This window comes from Aquila chrysaetos, chromosome 13, assembly GCF_900496995.4.
Source record: "Aquila chrysaetos chrysaetos chromosome 13, bAquChr1.4, whole genome shotgun sequence".
In the NCBI taxonomy this organism is placed as follows: Eukaryota; Metazoa; Chordata; class Aves; order Accipitriformes; family Accipitridae; genus Aquila; species Aquila chrysaetos.
The window spans coordinates 9303522-9327585 of NC_044016.1; the positions used below are offsets into that span (position 1 = coordinate 9303522).

At 35.3% G+C, this 24064-nt stretch overlaps 1 protein-coding gene across 2 annotated transcripts in view; it reads left to right on the forward strand.

Annotated features, from left to right (window-relative positions):
* The window catches only part of GPATCH2 (G-patch domain containing 2), a 60440-nt gene that overhangs the window by 1612 nt on the left and 34764 nt on the right, over nt 1-24064 (forward strand). The window contains exons 2-6 of one of the 2 annotated variants that reach the window (XM_030035454.2): nt 6921-7634; nt 12910-12971; nt 21074-21256; nt 22388-22467; nt 22945-24002. In XM_030035454.2, coding sequence (XP_029891314.1) covers nt 6921-7634; nt 12910-12971; nt 21074-21256; nt 22388-22467; nt 22945-23100 — 1195 coding nt within the window. In that variant the 3' untranslated portion in view covers nt 23101-24002. Of the gene's footprint in view, nt 1-6920; nt 7635-12909; nt 12972-21073; nt 21257-22387; nt 22468-22944; nt 24003-24064 lie in introns of those variants that run through there. The other variant, XM_041128408.1, reaches the window with a different exon arrangement.

Sequence of the window (24064 nt, forward strand, 5' to 3'; positions counted from 1 at the left end):
TCTAAATTTGCTTGGTGTAAATGTAACTTTACTTCTGTTGGTGTAATTCAGAACACTTCAGAGAATGAGGTATGCTCTAGTGGCAGAAGTATTTTTATTTCAGTACTAATGCTGCATACAGTAGAAACATTGCCTAAGACATACTGAACTTGTGTCGGAACTCTGAGAAAGTTTTCATTATATACTTAACCTGTCATTTGTCTTTAAATTTTTTCACATAAAGTAATTTAGTTCCAGAGGCTTTAACAATAGTGTTCGGCAACACAAGGTGTGGGAATTTGGCATGTTCTTCTCTAATTGTCATCAGATAGTAATGATTTTGCTTGTGCAAATATACTGCCCAGGGGAATTCAGTACAGAGAGAATTTTTGAAATCTTATCTATAGGACTGTTAGTTTAGTAGTTCTGAAGGAAGATTTGTTAAAAATCTGACTACTCCTCAGAGCCACTCTCTTTTCTTATCCTTATACATAAGTTATTTCGGAAGCTGTCCATTAAAGGAAACCTATTTGAGTGAGATGCAGGAAAATATTTTTTTCAATTACTAATACTTGATGTAGCAAATCAAGAACTTGTCCTTTCTAAAAACATTAAGACCCTAAAGAAGTGGGTAGATTCAGAATAGCCATGGAGTATGAGTGTTCACTTTGGGTGGTAAAGCTCCTGTGAAGCTGAACGTTTTTCATTTATGTTGTGAATACATGTGACAATTTAGGAATAGTTTGCATTTTGAGTATTTACTGGGCACTCTGATTCTTTCGATAATGACTTTGGTGCTATAGTGTATTACCATCATTTGACTGTTATGTGATTCTCCACCTTGGCAATTAATTAATGAAGTCATACTTCTGAAAAGGGCAAAGCATATCAGTAAATGGCAGCAATGGGATTGCAAGAATTGCTACCTCTCATGATAAATTGCTCTAAATCTCATTTCTGGCTAACCAATTCATTTGCATTAGAGCCTTATTAAATGCAGTTCATGTCAGCATCTTTCTGACTGTATACCATTGCTCCATACTGAACACTTTTTCACTGTTAAGTATGTGTAGACTTGATACTATTTATTGTTGTGGATTCTTAGATAAGCAGCAGTTGTAGAAATGTCAGATGTACTTATTGCAAGTTTGTGTGGCCCAAATTTTTAGGGGGATCAGCGACATAACCCGTTAATAAAATTCCATCATTCCTCAAATACTAGTAACTTTATATGGTATAGGACAAGTGCAAGGAAATTCCAAAACTTGTCTAAAGAAGATTCTCAAATACAGAGTTGGTACCAAGCGTTGCTGTGTAGTGTGTGATCGGAGGAATAAAATGTTGCTAGTAATAGTATGCAACTAAATGTATGGGAGTTGTATATTTGATATAAAAAAGAATTTATAGAAATTTTCAGCAAGTGTAGTAATTGTCTTTAATTGTAGAACAATGACTTTCATAACTTTTTTTAAACTCCTCCTGTACTTTCATTATTTTTGTGAAACTGGTTTATATACAGACATAACTGACTACAAAAAAGGAGAGTTGGAATTCCATGAAGATGAGAAATGGCCTGGGATTTTGGGTTTATTTTTCCCTTTTCAGATATAGACCTGCTCCACAATAATATCCTGACTTATCTCAAGTGTCCTCAACTCTTATAACTGTTTGCACTATCTTATATGAAACTCAAAATAATTATGTTTTCTTAACATTTAGTTTCTGTAAGTTTCTGTTCTGACACTGTCATATTTTTAAATTTTATAATATGAAAACTACATTTGTATTAATTTTCTTTGGCCTGCATGTCAGATTTACTCTGAGTGTGTTGCTAGTGCATTGGCTCTTAGTCTTTACAGGAAGCACTGGGCAGGATCCTCAGAAGGGGAAGAGTATGGGGATTCTCAGTAGCCCAATAGCTAGCTGTTATGCCCCCCAGTGATGGTTGGTACAGGCTAGAATGCATTTTGGTCATTGTGTAGCTTTCCATACCTGGTTGTCTAGCAGACAATACCTAGCTCGGTGTGGATGTGGAACTGGATGCTTTGTGTCCTCCTCTTAGTGATGGCCATTTGATGACAGGCAAGTTTAAATAATCTAGACACAGCTTCTGTTTCTGATGTATACAATAAGCTTCTATGTAACATAGGTTTATCAGTTATTTCCTCATCTAGTCTCTTGCTAGCTTTTTAATACTTTTAACTAAGTTGTGTTGCTCTGTTTTGCTTTTGTGTATCCCAAGAACTGTGATAGCTGTCTTTTTTTGAATCTGTAAGTTCTTCAGGCAAGGTGGTGAGATTTATCATCTGCTGTTCCCTCTCAAATACTTGCACCTGTTCAATCCAAATTTCAGTCACATTCACCAATAAAGCAGAGGTCTTAAAGCTAATGTTTCTAAGGCTTTGTGAAAATAACTTCTGGGGTGGAAAAATGGGATTCAGATTAGTCTGTCTGAAGATAAAGATACATTGTGAGTACAGCTGTGTTACGAGACATCAGAGAATCTGTATGGGAAAAGATTACAGAAAGTAAGGTTTGTAATCCTGATATTAAAGAAACTACTTGATTTTTTTCTTGTGCCCTTAGCTTGTGATCAAGGTGGGTTGTGAAGGCAGCAGAAGTCATGGTTCTTTTCAAAATTGTTGAGACACAGATGTAGCATAACTTTAGCTGCCACAAAGTCCATATCTATTTCGCAGGAAAAGGTGTGGAACTAGAAAGTAAATGTAAATGCAGCTGTCGGTTTAGTAAAAGATACTGCCTCTCCTTACAAGTTGTGCAATTAAATTAGCTTTCCTCTCAGTGTGTAAGTGTTTGTTAAATATTTTGTGAGCAGTACTTTACATTGTTACATGCTTTTGGTGGAAAGTGAACAAAAATTGGTCTTGATTTTCACTGAAAAAGCAAGTGCCCATTATTTCTGTTAGGAGTTTTAATGCAGATATAAATGCTGAACACAAGCTGTGTGAACTGTTTTGGAATAGGTGAAAGCAGTTACACTGTTTCCTGCAACAGTACTTTTATGGTCTGTTCTGGTAGGGGTTAGAGAGGAAATAGGTCAGCCTTTGGTGAACTACATTAAAACTGCTTCAGATAAATGTAAAGGTCAGTGTAGGCAAACTAGATTTTCTTAAAGTAGAATCTTCTCCTAGTGAAGACATTACAGTTTATTGCTAGCTGTGGGCTGTTGCTGTAACAGCATTTTTATAGCCTTATATGAGTCATGCTAAACTATGGCTCAACTTAATATTTTATGTACCTCAATATGTTGTTCTGCGTTCCTTATTACAACCTTTGAAATTTCTCATCTTACTGAATGCAGTTCATACTCACTGGTAATGTCTTTAATACTTCTTGTAGTTATTTTTCAACCTATTTCAAATGCAAATATTTTTGTTACAGTAACATCTGCAGTGATGATTACAATTACTTCATAGGTTTGGAATACTAGCTTGAGAGCTGGTTGTGAACAGTGGGGAAAGTTGCAAAACTGAGTTTGTCTGATAAATAATGCTATAACACAAATATGCTCCTGAATTTTGGAGACAGGTTTCAGATTAACTGTCCTATCTGGTTGCTATTGCCATTGTTTTTTTTCTTCATTGTAGCAAGAGAAATGAGAGCTCCAATAAAATTAATCAAAAGGGATTTCCTTGATTTTCAGGAGAAGGAGTTTTAATGTGGACCACTGGCATGTCGAAAGTGCAATGTGAATAAAAACATGAAGTAGTATGTGTATTGTATTCTCAATCTGTTACAAAGGAGCTTCCGCTGTCCCAAATTGATCAAGTAATTCTCATAATCATCCTAAGGAAACATGTTGAAGTAATTATAATATTAATTTGTCTGATCTAAGAGGTGATGCAGTTAGGATACAGTTATTATACATGAGACTACGGCTGTAATTTTTAGGGTAAACAAGGTCACTGCCCTGTACAGATCTTAGTTCAGGAGTTGCGATGAAGAGACTTGATATTCAATAGAAAAGATTAATTGCAGGAGTGCATAAGATTCAAAGTTGTAGTCAGATGGAAATTAAGTGCCTTTACTGCTCAGGGCCTTTTAAGAATCATATTATCCCTTTACTTCAGAAATACTTATGGGTGTTCACTCTTCTTGAGTTTCATCTTTTGATCTGGCACCTTCTGTATTGACTGTATTTTGGGATGAATTCAAGGCAAGTTTAGATCAGATATATAAATCCAAGCTGGATTTATTGTGTTTGATCTTGAAGTATTTCATAAAACTAAGGCAACTTTACCACCATGCTTAGCCATTATCTGGAGTAAATTGGTATGTCCACTCTAGGAGCTACGTTGATTTTAGTGATATAGTTATCCATATGGATTAGGGATACTGAATTGAACTAATTAATCATAAACTGTGGTCTAAGACATTAGTGTCCCTGTCTTCCCTTTCCCTTTTACTTTGTGCTGCAGGGACACTAGCAGAATGGGCTGCAAGAGATTATACATGCTAGTTCATATTCTGGCAAGTTAGCAGAAACCTGTTTGTTTTGAGAGCTAAATGTAGGTTTAAGCCTACTAGTTCAGTTTTTGGTATGCCTCCACTTCTATCAGTTTGCTATAAATGCAAATACCTGTGTCAGAAGGGCTGGGTAGGCAGTTGGGGGAGTTGATGTCTCAACCCAGATAAAGGTACTGGAGTTTGCCTGTTTGACTCTTATGGTTCCTGTTATTTTAGTGCAGAAGTATTAGAAAGCCCTTTAAATCTCAAGGGCATCTCATTTCTGATATGCGCACCTGCAAGAATAGCTGTCTTCATGGGTGTCTAATAAGGCTAAAGGGGCTAGTGCCTTCCCCATTGCGCAGTTGTAGCTACTGAGAAACATGGGTTAATATATCTATTTAGGCATCATGCGTAGAAGCCCTGTACAGATATACCTGGACTTGCCTCTACTGATTGTTGGAATTCCTACTACACAAGCAAAAAAAACCCAACCAAACGCCCAACAAAACCCCCATACCCTGCTAAAACCCTCCACAGTAATTGAAACTTTTTGAAAACTCGAAGGAAGAATTAGTTTTAAATCATTTTAATCCTGCATGTCTCAAAGCAATTTCTAGGTTAATTGACTTCCACTTTTCTCTTTCTCTGAATTTTCAGAAAATCATTGCTTCATTTGGAATGCTTTTCCTACTATGTTGCTTTTCTTGCTCCTGAGAAGTAATTTTTTGTGATTATGGAGGTTTTGATTCTTGTGAACCAAATGGATTAAGGAGAAAGTGTAGCATTCTTCCAGAGCTGTCTCACCCCTTACAAGATAATATGATGATTCTGCTGTACTAAGAGCCAAAGAAAATGTTAGGTTAAGAGGGAGTAATAGGACTAGAGATTACAGCAGGACAGTAAAAGAGGTATGAGAAATAAATGCAAGTGACACAGTAGTTTCAGGAATTCAAAATGAGCTTGTGTTTCTACCACTCTCTGTGCTTTTGGTGATCTTTCAATTGAAATGTTTAAAATAAGTGTTTCTGAAAATGGTTTAAGAGGAGAATATATCACTACTTTAGGTAAGATATTTCATTACCAGCTTGGATTTCTTCTTAAACACGCTCTTCAGTTCCCCTATTAATATCTGAAATTTGTGTACTTTACGGTCATGACTATCTATTCAGCCATCACTGTTAAGTACCTTTAACATTGGAGTTTGTGGTAAGTGAGAGAGGGAACCTGTGTGTTGTGTCCAGGTTTTTTCCACATCTACAACTGCTGGTATGGGTAGAAAACTTTGTTAATTCCTCTTATGTTGTAAAACAAAGTGAAGAGTCTTGCTTTTAAACATCCTCTACATAATTTACTGAGTGTCTTCCTGATATTTATCTGTTGTTATAATGCAGTAAAGAGCATGAACATTATTCTCTGTTTTACCTCAACGAAAGGGGTCTTCTGATGCTTTGATGTGGGAATCTGATTGCTGTGTTTACAGAGAAGGTTCACAGCCTTCAGAGAAGGATTAGAGTTCAGCAGCAGTCATTTTAACGTTTTCTCTTCATAATTATGTTCATATAATGCATGGGTGAACTTACTGAAGCGTACTGAGTTAAAGACATGCTAAAAGCTAGTGAAATTTGAGGAGGAAGGAGCAAAACATTTAAAAGGATAAGGCCTTAGTCAGACACTGTGTGTGTTTAGGGACATTTTTCCTTACACAAGTGTGTGATTCTATGGATGTGAGTGTCTACATGTGGTGGAAAACTCTGCATTTAATACTTTAGAATTACCTGTAGCAGGGTATTGTCTCAACTTAGTATCACTCCACTGAATCAATATTTTAAAAATATCAAACAGACATCAGCCATTTGGAAAGACAGAATTAGTCACTATTAAAAAAAAAAAGTCATATGTTATCAAAGAATTACTGTCTTAACTTCATTTTGGCATTTAGGCAGCATCAAGAGATAATTATCCTTAAAAATTTTATCATAATGACAACTCTTAAACAGAACTCCCTAATATACTATCAAGGAGGAATATTATGTATTCCATTTCCCATTCATAAATTTAAAATGTGCTCCCTACCTGCAGTTAGTGAATGGTCTTTGCTGATGCTCTCAGCATGCAGAATCCCTAAAAAAAAAATATTAAAATGTGATGAGATGAATTAAAACCAAACAATAATAGTGAAGTCAAAACCAAATGGGGAAACCCCACCCCCCTCCCCATCTCTTTCCAAGACAGAAATTTGGGAAGATACCTTTTAAAAGGAATGTATGCTGATGTGTTGCAAATTGCATAGGACTGGTTGGCAAGGTTTTGTCTCTCAGCAGAACTACAATAATCTTTATAGGATGGACATTAAGACTAGCTTGCCTAAAGTGACTAAAATCATTTTGGCAGGTAAAATTTTTATAGAGTTTATGCTTAACACTTCAGATTAATTTGTTTTCTTGTGTGTTATTTTTCTTTGAAATATATAGGCATTTCAGTAGGACTATGGAGGAGCTGGTTCACGATCTCGTTTCAGCACTGGAAGAAAGTTCAGAGCAAGCCAGAGGAGGTTTTGCTGATACTGGAGATCATTCTCGAAGTGTGTCTTGTCTTTTAAAGCGACAGGCAAGGAAAAGGAGGGGACGAAAAAGACGTTCATTTACCACACATCATCCCTGGGAGACTGGTCACTGCTTAAGTGAAGGTTCTGATTCCAGTTTAGAAGAATCAAACAAAGACTACAGGGAGAATCATGCTAATAAGAAAGACCACAGTGACTCTGATGACCAGTTGTTGGTTGCTAAACGTAGACCTTCCTCAAACTTAAATAATATTAGAGGCAAAAGGCCTCTGTGGCATGAACCAGATTTGGCTGTTGACAGTTTGGGAAACAGAACTTTGCGCAGGAGAAGAAAGGTAAAACGGATGGCAATAGATCTGCCATCAGAAGTCTCTAATGCACTGACAATAACTCAACAGCAGGATAACAGCAGAGATCAAGAAATGGATAATAACAATAAATCATACCAACACCAAGAGTTTTCCAAGAGCAAAGTGAAAAAAAGAAAAGTAGCTGCCATTCGACAAGGACCAGAAGTCTTGGATGAAGGGGTAGTTATAGAAAATGAAGAAGTAAACCAAGCAAATAAGGACAAAATGGAGTACGAGGAGCAAAAAGGCTCAGATGAGAACATGAGTGACAGGTTATTCTTTCTCTTCCTCTTTACAGAAACATTGGATAATATTTATTTGCTTTTATTACTGTTGCTTGTATTGGGAATCTTTGGTTTTTTCTTTAATTCCAGAGTTAAAATGCTAGCAATAGTACCTGTTTTAGTAAGCTACTCTTAAATATTTTTTTTAAGTCTACTATTTGTAATATACATGAGTTGCTCAGGTTAAGGAATTCAGCATAAAATAGAGAGTCATGTAGCAGAGGAATAACCAAGAAAACAGTTTCTTGAAATAATACATTCTAATTGTTTCAAGATTAAGAATGACAGAATATACAAATGATTAATATGTTTTTTTCTGGGTGTTTCAACTGGTGACAGTTCTCAGACAAAAATTAAGTGTTTTTCCAATTTCTAGACATTGGTGCTTTGATTGTTATCTCTATTCATCAGAAAGGTTGTCAGTGTTTAGAGTCACCATTTAGACAGTATGTTCTTATGTGTCATGGGCATAAAAAGTCTGCAGGTTGCCAAGGATATACATCATTTACGAAATGCAAAAACCAATTTACAGTTCAGAAACACCTGAGCTTACCATTAGAAAAATGGGGGAATGATGACCCTTTGGCAGTACACCTCATCCATCCATTCCAGACAGCAGTCATACTACAATGGTAATTGTTTCCAAAGTACTACTTTGACAACACAGTAAGGTGTAAGTCATTTTTCCACCATACACAAGGGATGTTACCTGCAGTGCCTGGTAAGCTTGATTATGTTTATTCCATTTGCCTGGTTCTGAATGCAGAACTGTCAACAGGAAAGACTCATATTAAAACATATAATTTTGGTCAGTTGCTTGACAGCACTAGTGTCCCTGTTCTCTTGTAGGCACTTTATCTATAAACTGTCAAGCCTTTTCCTTGGTGGAGGGGTAGAATTGAGATGCAGAGAGTACCCAGGGGTTTTGACCAGAACAGATTGTTTACTGTAATAACAGTAGGTGAGTGACTAACTCCAGTTATTGTCAGAAAAGTTCTTTGAAGTCTTTTTATGACATACTGGTTTTGTCCCTCACCTGTGAACAATAAGCAGCTGAAAGAGCTGAATGAATCCTGGGTCTTAAAAGATTGTTCCTAATGTCTTAATTACTAGAGCATACACAGTCCTTCAGGGCAGCCAGTGTAACTTCAGACATCTCACTTTGATACGCAAGATGAGAGTGTGTGTTGTCAGGAAGCCTTTAGAAAACTTCCCTTTTTGATGATACTAGGAATCTGTTCCCCCAAGTTTGGTACCTAAAGACAGATGGTTAAAAATTTTCTTGGAGCTAGGAACCATTACATAGTTTATTGTATGTGCATAGTCTTGTCACTTTTTTATTTATAAAAGATTTTCTGTTATGCTACAAGGGTAGCCGTTCTCCAACTCAAAAATTCTGTAGCTAATTTTTGGGTGGAGAGAAGAGTGATCAGTATGAAAATCCTCTTGTAGACTCCCCAAACTGTGCTACGCACAGGTCAGTCTGAATATCTTTTTATTTTTTCACAAAAGAAATGTAACTGATTTAAAAATTCATCTTCCTCTTCAAAATGCTTAATGTTTTGTTACAGGGAATGCTGTTGTTTTTCAAATCGTACTTCAAATGTTTGTCACTGGCCCCAGTAAATGGCCTTTAAAACCATTCTCATCTTCATAGTGTTTTCTGCTCATGCACGTGGCTGAGTGATGGTCTGTCATTCTGAATTTCTTGCAATGGTCATCTGTAGCAAAAGGTTTGGAAACCACTGAATTAGAAAATTTGCATTCCGTAGTGTGATTAGAAATCCACCATATCTAAGCCTGTTGGGTGCATACTGTATCTGAATATTTTGTATGTGAATAATTTTAACTCGTTTTAAACTAACCTTTACTGGCAATAGTGCCTCTACTGTTTGAGATCGTTTGGCCAGAAGAATTGGAAACAACTAGCAAACTCTGTTCCTAAGAGTACGTTCTAAGAGTAAAAGCTGAGATTTTAAAAGGGAACATGAGTTTTGTAAGATTGCACAAGATATTGAGAGCTAACAAAGCATCTTGGATAAGACTCATGCTTCAGCAATACTTGTTAGAAGAGGAAAAATAAAAAGTATACAAAGCTGCTCTGATTTTGTATATTTGTGTGCATACAGTTTAATAATTATTAATTTAAAAATGATTAATGTTTTAGAAGTTCCGTTTTTTAAAATGAAAGCCAATAATTTTTAATGGGAGTTAAATTGTTTGGATTTAAAACTGGTGAGGAGAAGTTTTCAGCGTATACATGAAATTACTTTAAAATAACATACATACTTGAAGCGCAGATTAAAAATGCTAAGTGACACTACTTTCACAGTCTTTTATCTGTGTGTGTTAAAACACCAAACACAACAATAACTGGTTTTTAAGTGCAGGGTTCAGGAGTAGTAGGAGGAGTCTTCGAGCTCTTAAAATGTTAGCATCTAAATGATCCCAAAGATGAATTTCTGTGAGGTTGGTTTTGAGCACTGGAAATTAGATTTGCATGATCAGAGCCTGTCCTTTGCTCATTCCCCCCTATCCTCAATGTTTAGCTCCTTGGCCAGTTTCAGCCAAATTTGGCAACATGTGGAGTTCTGGATGATATTTAATTCCTGCAAGCTTTGGCAATTGTTTGCGTTTTAAGTGACTAAATAGAGGAGAAATCTCAATTGCCCCTTTTGAAAGAGAGCAGCAGTGGAACTTGGAGAGGCCCACCCGCTGGGCTGCCAGTCAGTGCAAGTACAGTGGCTGGTCAGTTGTTGCGAACAGGCTTGGTTAGTAAACAAAGGTCACAAGTGTCATATGAAACCAAGGTATGGGACAGTTTGCTAGTAGTAACTAATAATAAAAATTAATTCTTCTTTGTTTCCACAAATGTATAAAGCTGTGAAAGCTTTTTGGATAGCAGAGCTGTTTGTTCCAAGTTTTTGCTTGCATACACTATTTTATAGGTCTAAAAGGAATGTGTGTTTTTTCTTTTTCCTGGAAGTCTTGCTGGGAGCAGAACTCACTGCAAAGCAAAGGAATTAGCAATATACAATGCAAAATTATATTTAAAACCTGAAATCAATTCCATCATAACAGCTTTCATGTACTTAGATATTAATGTATTAATTCCAGACGTTTTGAATTTATTCAGTGAAGTGACTGCCATGTAGCAATTATCTCGGCTGTAATCCCTGCCCTATTTGACTGTGGCCTGAGGAGAATGAACACTGGGGCTGCCATGGATATGCCAGTGTTATGGTTTGATTTCTTTAAAAAACCCAAAACATTATTATGTGTATTTTAAAATTTCAAGTGGTTATGTTTTTATGAACTGGCTAGTCCTTCAGTAAGAATTATTGCACAATTAAAATATCATCTTTTAGAAAAAAGGAAGAAGATTGGTCTCAAAATTGGAAATTTTGGGGGGGAAATTGGCTGAAATACTAGGACTGAAAGGATTTCCTAACTTTCATTTTAAAAAGTACAATTAAACAATAAATAGACAGGAAGAATCTATGAAAAAGGGATGGGGTTTTTTTGAGATGTATCATGTAAAATTGTGCACAATGAAATGCGAGGACAGTAAAGCCATCTATGTTGTAATTAAAGTGAAGATGGGACACTTGCTAGAAGGAAGTTACTAGGATTTGCAACATTAGGAAGTTCAAGTTCTGGTCTCCATGAAAGATGGTTTCATTCTCATTGCACACCTGTCATCTTTCTTCTGGTTCGGGCAATTGTGCAAGTGATTAAGTCTGTTCTGATGATATTATGTATAAAATATGGTATAAATATTGCTTATACAGTAAGAATGTGGATAAGCAGAAGATACAGCAAAGAGTAGGAAAACATAATCTTCAAACCCAGAGCTGTGTGTATATATATTTTTAAAAAAAAAGTAAAAATCGGTGCTTTGTCTCCTGATACCATATTGTGTTTCAAATCCTGTTGGGATGCCTCACAAAGGAAGATACAAAAAGCAAATATATACTTATAATTAAACACAAATTAGACTAATTTTATATAATTCATATTACAAGCTTTAAAAAAAAGGCTTATTTTTGTGAGATGAACATATAAAAGGAAATAATTTTCCTAGGTGTACTAGTTATTTAGAAACAAAAATAAAACTAATTTATTATTAGAAAGTAACTAAAAATAATTGAAACCAGTTGAATTCAAGTATATGACTGCATGTATGTTTTAATATGAACAAGTGTAGAAAGGTAATCAGACCTCAAGTTATTGTAAGTAGCTTGTATGCAACACTGAGAGTAGCTATAGTATTTGTAACTTGTACTTGAATTTGTGTGGTGAACTGAAATGACTTTTTTCTCCAAATTGTTCTACATCGCAATGTAAGTAAAATGTGATTAAATTTTGAATTATGGTGAGAATATTACTTCCTTTGCAGAGCTACTCTGACAAAAAATGAAATAAATTGTTTACAAAAAAATCCTTTTGTGTGAAACTCACCAAATTGTCATCTGTATTATTAAAAGACAAGTCTGTTTTACTATTTAGACATGTGGAATATTGTTTGTAACAGTGTATACAGCAAAGAACAAAATACTTATTGATGTCTTTCAATTTAGAGAGAAGTGTGTGCATGTTGTATACACACATTCTAATTTTAAAGCCAAGATGGAAGTGACAGAAAAGTAAACTGTACCTTGCTTTTTCTGTTGATCTTATCGTTGATCATACTTATTTTCTTCAGGGTGACCTTTATTTTGATTTAATTGGCTACCTTTGTTATAAACTTTTTTCTTTCTCCTGAAGTAGTATGTCGTGAAACCTTAAGCAATGTCTTTTCCAGAATATTTGCAAATGATGTTCAGAAAGGTAATTTGATTTTCAGACTCTTATATTTCATGTGCTGAAGGAAGGCTTAGGCTGCTTTTGATTGAGACTTTTCCTATTTTATTGAGCAGTGGTGTTCCAGGATCAAGCTGAATTGCACAGCATAAGAAGAGAGCAGTGAGCATTTGATGGAAGCAGATAATAAAATGCATCAATTGTCAGCACCTCGTTGCAGTCACATCTGGCTTACTGTCAGGGTACCATTAGATTCCTGTGGTTTTATGTGCCAAAAATAATATGCTTTGTAGTTAATGGAACTAGGATATTTGCAGTTTGATTAAAAAAAATCATCCTATTTTCTTTCCGATCTCTGTTGGGCTTAAGTTCAATCTGAGCACAGCCTTGTCTCCTTAAAATTTTACGACTGAAAGATCAATTGTTCTTTTGATCTGTTTCTTTCTTTCTCTTATTACAGTGAATCCAGCAGTCTGAGCAGCAGTGATGCTGGTTTGTTTACCAATGATGAGGGAAGACAAGGTATTGAAACAATCTTTCCCTTCTCCACCCCTCAAACCACATCAGTTGAAATTCTGTAAGCGTTACAAGTTATTTCATAGGTCAATTACTATATTTCAGTTGCTATTACTATTTTAATGAGTTGAAGTATAGCTTGCTTTCTGGGTTTTTTGAAATGTTATCAGAGGGTGTCCTGACTCCATGACTTAGTCAAAAGCTGTCTCTGTAATACAGTAAACTTACTTATAACTTGAGAATCTCCAAAAGATCATCTATACTAAGTTTCAATTCTTCAGTTGCTCCAATTTTCAGACAGGACTCCGTGATCATGGTACTGCTTCTCAAACTATTTCTGAGGTGGCTTTTTAATTTCTTTTCTTCCAGATTAATATGGAAGGAATTTATAGTTCTTCAGTAGTTTGAAACTACTTTTCAAACAAACAATTTTTTCAGCAGTCTAAGATTGAGATTGGAAGATGCATGTTGTTTAAAGTCTCTCCCCTCTGAAAAAAATTTCTTTAATCTAAAATGCAGTGAAGATTCAAAATTTTCCTTTGAGGATGCAAGTATAGGATTTTTTTTTTTTTTCAGCATTAGTGCTTATTGCCATCTTTAAGTGCAACACATTTACCTGTATTAGCATCTTAGTGCCCAGCTCAGAGTAGGAACTCACTGTCTCTGACAATATACAAAAAATTAGGCAAAAAATAGTCTCCCAGGAGATTAAGACTTGCTTTTCTGTTGGCAATTCCAAGTTAATGGTAATGGAGATTATTTTCTTACACAGTTAGCGACAGACTACTTGAGTGTGTGCAAGAAAACAAATCCTGGCCCATTCCACAGATCTAGGTTAAAGGAATGTTCTTCTTTTTTTGTCCTTTTCTTTTCTTTCTCTAATGTGTATTTCTGTCTCTTCTGTTTTTTTATCTTCTATTTTAAAGTTACAGGTGGGAGGTGATTTTTTCAGATTTAGAGTAGAGGTGTTACCTTCCTTGTGCAACAGTAATTTGTGCTACATAAACTGTACCTCCCAGTCTCAGTATCTGGTTTTAGTTGTGCTAACACATAGCTTTTTTTTGAAGAATTTAGGTTCTCTCTGAAAGTTTAGATTGATCTTTTAACTTCAGTGTTTCAATACTTTAAGTTTTTCAATATGAGACACATCAAAAAGATTTGCTTTTACTTCCCTATACGAATTTCTCTTTTGACTTGCAATTTTTAAAACATTTGTCCTCTATATTTGTATGCAACATGACCTACCACATTTCATAATTGCATACATTTTTGAAGTACCTTTCCTATATATTCATATCAATATTTTTGTCCTTAAATCCTGAACTAAATTATTTAAATCTTTGAATAATATGGTTGAAAATGTCTCTGTTACTTTTTGTTTTTCTTATATGTTTTTGTGGGAGAAGAAAAGAAGGGAAGGATTGCTGAACAGCAATGTTCTTTCACTGGTGTGGTGTTATCTTTTTTAGTGTTGGTTCTTTACTATAGAGCTGTAATTCTTATTTTTGCCTGTTTGATTTTTGAACTTTGATTCAGTTTGATTGTCATTTTCAAGCAGAGAGCATTAGACCTGAAATAGTGTTCTGAAATATAAATAAAAAGAACAACAATAATTGAGAAGGATTTTGTCAGGACAAAACATTATTTTTTTTTTAATCTCTACTTTGGACTAATTATTTTGTGGGTATGATCAGAAGACCATTAACTTGACACTGGATCTCAGACGTTCTTAGATCTCCATTATAGCTTTGGTTTTGTGAAGACTTTTCCATGAAAGTACTATGAGAGATCCTACTGCAAAACCAAAATTGTTTATTTTCTAGTAATACTTATTCCCCCCCAAAGAAAATGGTAGTAATTTTTATCTTTGTACTCCCTTTATGAAGTAAGATGAGGTTATTTTATCTCTGTAACTTAAGTTATAGCTGAACTGATGCACATACAAAATTGAAAGGGATGAAGGAAGGAGAAAATAAATCTGATAAAAGCAAAGGAAAAGCCTAGGTGAGAGAAATGAAGCTGGAAGAGGACAGGATGAAAATGTATTAAGGGAAGAACTGGCTGATTTTGTTGTCTGTTTTTAAAAGCTAGACTCTGATTCCTGTCTTCCCAGTGTCCCTCCTCCAGGATATATGTTCAGAACATCAGCATCTTGACCTCATTTGTAGTTCAAATTTTCTGCACTTCTGACTTCAGGTTTCTGTTAAGTCAGGTGGAGAACCAGAGATTGATTAATGCCGCCTGGTGAAATACTTGGTTTAAATGATGTGTCTGCCATCATTCAGAAGTTTGGGTAGCAGAGGACAAGAGGATCCTTTTCTCCAGGGCAACATTTGTTCATTTTGTGTCTCTGAGATTAAGAACCATATCTCATTTATTGCAGACAAATACTCTTTATAAAACCCTAATTAATTCCCAAAGCATATTCATCCTATGGGACAGACATTCTAGAAAAGAAAGTGATCTAAAGCAGCAGCTTCTTTGAGCAGTTGGCCAGCCAGTTAAATAGTTGAGTATTTAGTTCTGAACTTTGGAGTGCCTGACCTTGGAACTTTTAATATTTTCCAAAATTGTTTCCGAAAGCAAACAAATAAATTCCACCACAGTAACTGTACTCTTCTGTGCACAGAGTCTCAGAATAGTTTCAACTTTTATAATTTGATTCAAGAAAACCAGGTGAAGCTGTAATTGGGGTAGTAGTGGGTTAATTGCTAGATATATTTTAATTGTCATTAATTGCTATGATAAAAGAAAATTGCTGAGACTTGAAAATCCTGTGTTCAACTTCTAGTGTGTGGTGTGCCAGCTAACATTTTTTTTAAAGACCTTTATACCCTTTTCCTTTCCAGCCTGCCTCTGTTCCAGTCTCACAGCTTTGCTTTGTTTGTTTGATTTATTTTGTTCCTAGAAAGTGCTTATCTGAGCATAGCCATGCTTGTCCTCCTTTTCCAAGTTATCCAGGTGCTTACCTTAGGTCATGTGAGAGGGCAAAAGCAGCTCTTTTGCTGTGCTCTATTCAACTATCATATTACTTTCTGGCAGAAGTAATTGGTACTTGGATGTTTTGCAATCCCAATGTGGCAAATGTTTTTCTTCTGTGAAACATTGCATACCTTGTGCAGTTAGCCAGCAAAAGCTTAAAGATTATGGAAAATGCTCAGTACAGGTACAGTCAGTGAGGAAGATAGCTGCTGAACTATTAACAAACCTCAAGTGAATTCTTATGGGTTGTCTTTTCAGAGGTTTATAAATTGGTCAACTTTGGGGTAAGATTTAATAGTGTTAGCGAAAACCCAAAATCCTATGCAGATATCAAGCCCTTGAGTATGGAGGTGGGACAGCCTGCCAACAAAGTAATTGAAAGAACTGAACAGTGGCTGAAGCTTATGTATCAGAAATCCTTATGACTTTCCTTTTTTCTTCCTACTCTTTCCTTTATTCCTAATAGCATTTTCATAAATGGCTGGTTTGCAATTATTAAAAACTTTAATGATAAGCAGTGTTATGCCCAGTGTAGAAAACTTTTACAAGAAGAGTTTTGAAACAAAAGGTCTAATCTTACTTTGCAACATATAATACAACTCTATAATAGGCCTAGCTAGTAGGATCACCTGCAATTTCAAGGCACTTTACAGATCTGCTTTACAAAGGCACTTTATAAGTTAAGCTTTCAACACAATGTTAACAAAACTGTAACATTTTTCAAACACTAGTTGATATTATTGCTGTTTTGGGGGAAAAGTCAAACTGCAAGTATATTCTTTAATGAATTTTATAGTGTGGGTATGGCAAATAAAACATATTCTGCATTCCTAGTGCATCTACACCTACTAGTACACTTGGGGAAATTTAAAGTTGACTTAAGACCTCTTAAATCATGACATGCAGTACCTGAAATATCCTTTAAGATCTAAGCAAGTAGGAAGGAAAATTATATTAATAAAGTGTTAAACAGTTAAAATTGGAGAAGGTCAGGGAATGTCAGAGTTCCACTGTGGATGTAGCTCAGCTTTTAAAGATAGCTGTTCATTATTTTATGATTAAACATATATTCATTACTGTGTCCTTTATGAAGATGACCCACTACTGATTCAGTATATGACAATTCCACCCTTTTGTCTTCTCTAGCAAGAAACTAATTTGGACCTTGTATGGCATCTCAGTAGCTGCAGGTGTCAGGGTGTCGTTCTCCATATATAAAAAATGGAATGTGCAATGCTAAGTGTAATCACACCAGTTGTGAACTGTTGTGGCTAATTAGTTTATAGTCTTTGCAGGTGAAAAAGAAATAACATGAAGTTGCTGTATAGTTGAAGTCCTAAATATTGCATGTGGATCACAGTGGTAGAGGTGAACATAAAGCTGAGATGACGTGATATCCTTGGTTTAATTTATTAATAGCAGACCTGTACAGTCCTCCTACTCAAGAACAGGGTATGATACTACATTGAATGGGAGGGCTGGGAGGAGGCCTTCATGTGAAGTTTTCAAGCTTGAATCGGAAGAACTAGCTGCTTAAATTCAATGGTGTCTGAATGGTGTCCTGTTACCCCTTTTGCCAAGGTAGCTCTGTAGAGCACAAAGAGCAAGATGCAACGTGCCTCAGTGGATGGGTAACTTAAGCTTCTGCTTTCCTGAAACTCCTTGTATGTGTTATAGTGAATCTTCTGATGTCTCCAAATGATTATTACAGCTGTTAGCAGTGGTTTTGTGTTAGTTTTTTTTTTACCTAGAAAGATGTACACTGGTCATGGAAATGAAACTAGCATCCTAGGGTATTTACAGTCCATGTGCTATTGCTCTCTGTGTGTGAGTTGAGGGATAATGGAACAGCACAGTATCAAGTGGTGTTTACAGGACTATACGCTGAACTCTTTTCACAGTAGCCTCTCAAAGTAGGTTGTGGTTGTTACAGGCAAGCACATGTACACTATATGTGACTGCTATGGGGGGTAGTCTGACCATTTTGAAACAAAAGAAAACTAGGAATAGGGAGAAAACTCTATTTGTGCACAGTGGAAAGTCTGTTTGTTATAATCCTGCACTGCTTTAGCTAAAAGAAGATTCAGGTGAAGCTATTCTGAACATGAAACTGATGGTGATGCAGATGGGGTCTATGTCCATAGAGAAACCATAAGAAGACCACATAAATAATTTTCTAAACTTCTTAAAGGGGAAGGCAAGTAATTTAACATGAAGGAGTGGTAATTAGATAAATATGTACACTCAATATAGAGTGAAAATTAGGGAAACAGTAATTGGGGGGAGGGTAAAGCTTAAAAATAAATAACTTAAAGACAGAACTGAAGTGCCTTGAAATTTTAGAATTGAAGTTGACACTTCTGAGCCTTAAATTTATTTTAATTTTTTTGTACTGATCCGTACAGTTATAATTGAATGTAAATTGCTTTGAAGTAATTCCTTAAAGCATTAGCATTACCCACAAAAAAGTTTGTTGTATTTTAAATACGTGGCTAGGATAATGCGTGGGCTCGGAGATCCGGAGGTTGTTTTACCTTTCCTGTAGCTTCGAAGAATATGATCATTTGCTGTAGTCTTGTGCTGAATCAGCATCCTTAAGAGGAAAGAACAGTGTGGTGAATCTTTTGAAGTATTTTGAAGTCAAAAATTACTTTGAATTTTTAATTCTCATAAGTTCATGTTTGCTATGGACACTGTTGCCTTTTGAGAGCTGCAAATTAAGTAGGATAAAATCCAAGTATTTGTTTACAAACTTGAGTGTGGAGGCCTCTGTGTTATATTGCCTATATGTATGAGGTTGGAAATTGATTAAATGCAGTGGTCTTCCCTGCCCCCTTTGGAAATGTTACCCCTTCAAGGTGGAGTAACTGGTAAACAAAATGCCTGTGGGTGCTCTCACCTGGATAAGAATAGTAGTAACAGGTTTATGCTCTCCTCAAGGTGATAATATGATTGAAAATAGTCAAAGGATTCAGAATTGTTTAAAGTGCACAGACAAGGAAGCTAAAAACCAGGTATACCTGGATTCTGCTGTCACATGGGCAAAACCTACAAGGTTCAGATCTTAAGTTTGCCTTTGGCAGTAAGCAACTTAAGTGCTTAGGGAAGTGTATAATAGCATAACAGGTAAGATGTCTTAATGGATGGTTGCTTAGCATACTAACATTCCTGTTGCACAAAAAGGAAAATTAATTTTGTATTTTTTCCCAAAGAACTGTGGTTGGGCATACAGTGAGGATACTAATTTCCTTCCATAGCCACTATTTGCCTTATCCTGCAGTCTACCAACACAGTCTTAAATTCTAGCTCTTTCTTCCAAGACTGCATTGCATAACTCTTACAGGCTTCTGTCCTCGAGCTGATTGTGAAACCCAGTTTCAGAATTCTGTACTGTCACAGCTGAATTGAGTAACAAGACTTCTTTTGAGTTCCTGATAGTATTTCCTATTAGTCAAGGTGTCTAGAGCTCTCATCTTATGACAAAATATTCCGACAAAGTTTATCTACATAAAAGTTTTGAAAATCAAAACAAAGGAGTTCAAACTTAATTCTGAACCACAGATCAATTTAATGAAAACGTGTGATTCTCCCTCCACCACTACCACTGTCTCTGTTCAGTATTCTTAGACATCCTCCAAAGAAACCATACCTGGCTGTTTATGAAATGAGGATAGAATTAATGGTGAGCACCTTTGTGAAGTGTCATAGCTATAAATGAGGACTAGAATAAATATGGAGAGTAATCTGAAATGCTCCAGGAACATAAAGAAACTTAAATCTTTTTTGGACCTATGTATCTCTTTCCACCTCTGTTTTCCCTTTCCTCCATCTAAAAGTTCCTGTTTTCTAGCCTCTGCTAATTTTGCTTTAGTAGAGATCATTAAAGATGTAAGGATCACATTTCACCTGCAAGTGATGAGTGAAGGGCCTTAATTATTCTATTATTTTCCTGAAGTACTTGTCCTGATGAATGTGTACAGCCATTTTCACTTGTGTTTGGTCTTGAAGTAGTCTTTTCATTGCAACAATTTATTTGGAGAAAGTGTGTTGAATTTTATTTTTCCTCAAATTTTAGCTTGGGTTTTTATTATTTGTATTTTCCCATTTTGGGGTTGAGTGGTAATGAAATTTTACACAAATGCTTTTTGTTCTTGAAAATTGTGTCTAATAGATCTTGCATTTGTGTCTTGCTTAGTTCTGCCTAATTAAAAATTGAAATGCCAAACAAATAATTTATATGCAGAAATAGTGAGGCATGGTTGGGATACTTTGAAGTAGAATTAAAATGTACAACACATACTTGGAAATCTAATTTTTGGGTGTAAGGAAGGAAATTTGCCATGTCTTAAGAGGATATGTTCTGATCTTCTGTAAACTACCTGGTTTGTATAAAAGAACATGTTTTAAAACAAACATAATTTATTTTTAGTTGCCAGTCTGTTTAAGAGCTAAGTTTAAAATCAGATTTTCAGTCTTATCTTTTGAGTTTAAATCCAGGTATTTAAATACTACATCTATAAATATTGTCAGTAAAAATGACCAGCTTTTTGGTATAATGTAGTGTAATTCTCAATCACATGATACTGTCAGTTTTCATTTAAAATCAACTTTTTCAAAACTTATTTCTAAATGAACTTAATCAGATTAACTTCATTTAGTCACATCTGTTCATGATTGTTTTCCCCTTTTACTAGCCATACAAATCATGAAATTAAGCTAATTATATACAATTATCAGCTGCAAAGAACTAGTTTCACAGTTTTATACCTTTTAATTCCCTGCAGGAGATTAAGGCTTGTTTTTTGTTAATATGTAAAGTGCAGTAACTTAAATGGATTTCCCTGCAGTTATTGCCAGAGGATTAACTGGTTTATTATTGTTTTTCACTATCATAAATTGGTTTTAAAACATTACATGTTATGTGATTTCATTGATGGCAATGCTTGTCATGCTATTGAGAAACATTTTGCAAATAAAACGCCTGTATACGAGTAATTGTTATACAGCTATAAAACAAAAGAAATAATTGTCCTGTCAGAGTGTTTATTGATGGTAACATCTGATTTTTATCTTCTCTGCTCCTCCTTCTTTTTTGGGGGGCTTGGGGGGATACTGCCCTCACACAGGTGATGATGAGCAGAGTGATTGGTTTCATGAAAATGAGTCTGGTGGAGCATGTGGAATTACGGGGGTCATTCCATGGTGGGAACAAGAAGACTCTACAGAACTGGAGAGAGAATTGCCTGATCCAGTCTTTGAAAGTATCTTAACTGGTACTTTCCCTCTTATGTCTCGGTCAGGGAGGAGAGGTAAGTAGCAATCAAGCAAATGCAAACTGTAGATTCACTTGGGTACAGTAGAGAGGTATCTGTATATTATATAAAATATGTAAAATGTTGACAAGATCTTGGAGTTACCAGTTTGTTTCCTTGAACTATTTCATTTTTAAGTTAATCATTAGAGAGAAAAAAATTTTTAAAAAGTCAATGATCAGAAAAGTCAGAAAGTGTAAAACTTGGCTCATTTTTATAGCTTACTCTTTTATTTGTTGTCTCGATGTTTGCATTGAAAATTATTAAGCATTATTTAAAGTGAATCTTTATATTCCATTTTGTTCCTGGCTTCTGTGATAATGTTTAGAATTCTAGAGAAGTTCATTAATTCAAAGGCTTGAAAGAGTAGTGTGACCATCTGCTTTGCTTTGCTTTATGGTCAGGCCATATTGTTTGTAGAGAAGAGGGAAGGGTTCCTTTGGAGCAAGGATTGAGATTATAATGTAGAAAATACTTTTTTTTTTTTTCTTTAAAATAGTTTAGACAACTGTGAATCCAGTGTTTCCAATGGTAAGTTGTACCAGTGTTAGATTGCATTTACAGTTAGGAACCCACTCTTGTCTAAAGATTGAAGTTGTCAGACCTCATCTTGCTGCCAAAGAATTTTGTTGTACCTTCCCTCTGCCACAAGAATCTACTTTCGCATTCAAATACAGATCTTTTATGTAAGCAGTGGTCAAATCACTTTTAAACTACTCTGCGCACTGAATGTATTGAATTCTTTTGTGAGGCTTATTTTCCAGATGCTTAGAATTGTTTGAGGACTTGGTTTCTGCATATTCACCAGGTTTAACATTTTCTAGTACTAATGAAGTTGTAAGCGATGCAAAAATCATTTTCCTACTGTAGTTCAGTATGCTCTGCTTAGGCAGCCAACTGTGCATAGAACCAGGATGGCAGTAAGAATATCTCCAGAAATGTTCATTTTTATGACAACTTAGCCTTTCTCTCACTTTTCCCATTCTCTGCTCTTTGTTTCCACCAGTACAATATTTGACAATATTAAGATGTTTCTGTTTAACTGAAGTCAGATTAATAGATTTGGTATGTTATTGGTTACATGGTATAAGAAATACTCTTAAATCCATTCGTACTTCTTTTTTGCAGGTTTCCAGAGTAGATTTAGCCATCTTCATGGAATGCCAGCAAGAAACATAAAAAAGGCTTCAGGAAACCAGAACGCATTGGTAGGTGCTTTTATTACTGTAAGCAAATATATGCTGTTCTTGCAGGTTTTTTTAAAAAACTATATTCCTCTCATGCTTAAAAAAGTATATTCCTCTCATGCTTGTTTCCTAATGTTGTAGGTAAGTAATGGAATGGTAAGACTATAGTGCCACTGCTGCCTGATATTGTGTTTGCTCTAATAGTTAGACTCTTCCCACTGCAATTCTATTGTAATGGAATATTTGTGTGTACTTGAATGGCAGAAACAGTCTGATACTGTTTCTCAGTACTTAGTTTGAACTGAGTGAAGGGAAAGGTTTGGGGTGGGGCATTATTTAACATTTTCAGTATATATCTTATGTCTATATGAAAACATATTTTTCTTCTCTTACAAAGAAAATCAAGCCAAAGTTATTTTTTCTGATACTGAAAGCATTCTGTGAAGGATCGTGGTACAATTCTGATTGATTTTTTTTTTTTTTTTTTTTAACTTCCAGAAGTCTGCTTCAAAAAATCTGTCCTTATTGTCTTTTTTTTTTTTTTGGTTGACTTCTGTGTGGTCAGGGGAAAGGGTATATACAAAAAATTTAATGCAAATTAGTGATGCACCTGTCATAGACATCATGTGTTCCTTTGGACTGAGTCTGTTCTAAGTCTGTGACTACAAATGAGAGATGTTTAGGGTTTTTTTAGTGCTTTCAGCTCTAGAAGCAATGTTTATAAGTGAAGGAAAAAATCCAACTGTCCTTGCATTTTTGTACAATGTAATAACTGGATTTTCCCGTAGCTTTTTTCTAAAATAAGATTCTAATGAGTTTTTAAGAATTTGCTCTTTGGAGGAGGGCATGAGGAGAAGAGACACTTGACTTTTTAAACTAAAATGTTAAAATGTATTCACTGTAGTGCAGTCTACTCCTTTCTTACCAGAATAGTGTTTGGAAGAGAAGGAGAATGTGGGAGACTCTTTATCAGTGTGTAATAAACATATCCCAGCATGATAAATACTGCAACGTCGATGTTCTTTATTATTTGAGAATTTTAAATGTTTTCAAATTTTAATTTGCCTAAACAAAATAAGGCACTTTTGAGAAATGTAAGAGCTATTATATATGGAGAGAATAGAAAGGAACTGTTAGAAATGTAACTTGTTTTGAAGAGGGAAGGTTTTTATAATTGAAGTCCCTGTCCAATAATTGCCATTTGGAGCTGAATAAGATGCTTTAAAACCTTGGCCTGTGATCTCTGCTGTTAGTGGTTGTGAATTAGATGAATGCTGTCTAGTTCTTGGTTTCCTATCTACCTATTTTTATTTTTGGTTCAGTGCTTGCCTGAGCATATCTGGGATTTGTAGCCCATTTTCTAGGCTTATTGCAATTTCACTCTGGTATTTTATAGGAGCTATTATAACTGATAGGTTAGCTTCATGGTATTGATGATACATGGCTTAACTACCCTAAAAACTGCTTTTTCCTCTAAATTGTAAAAAGGTGATTAAATTTCAATTGATGAAGATATACTGTAAATGCTTATATATAATAAAAAATCCTAATGTTTATTTTCTGCTATGCTTTCTGGATTGTCCTTAGGAGCCCATTTTGTCTTCCAGTCATGATATCT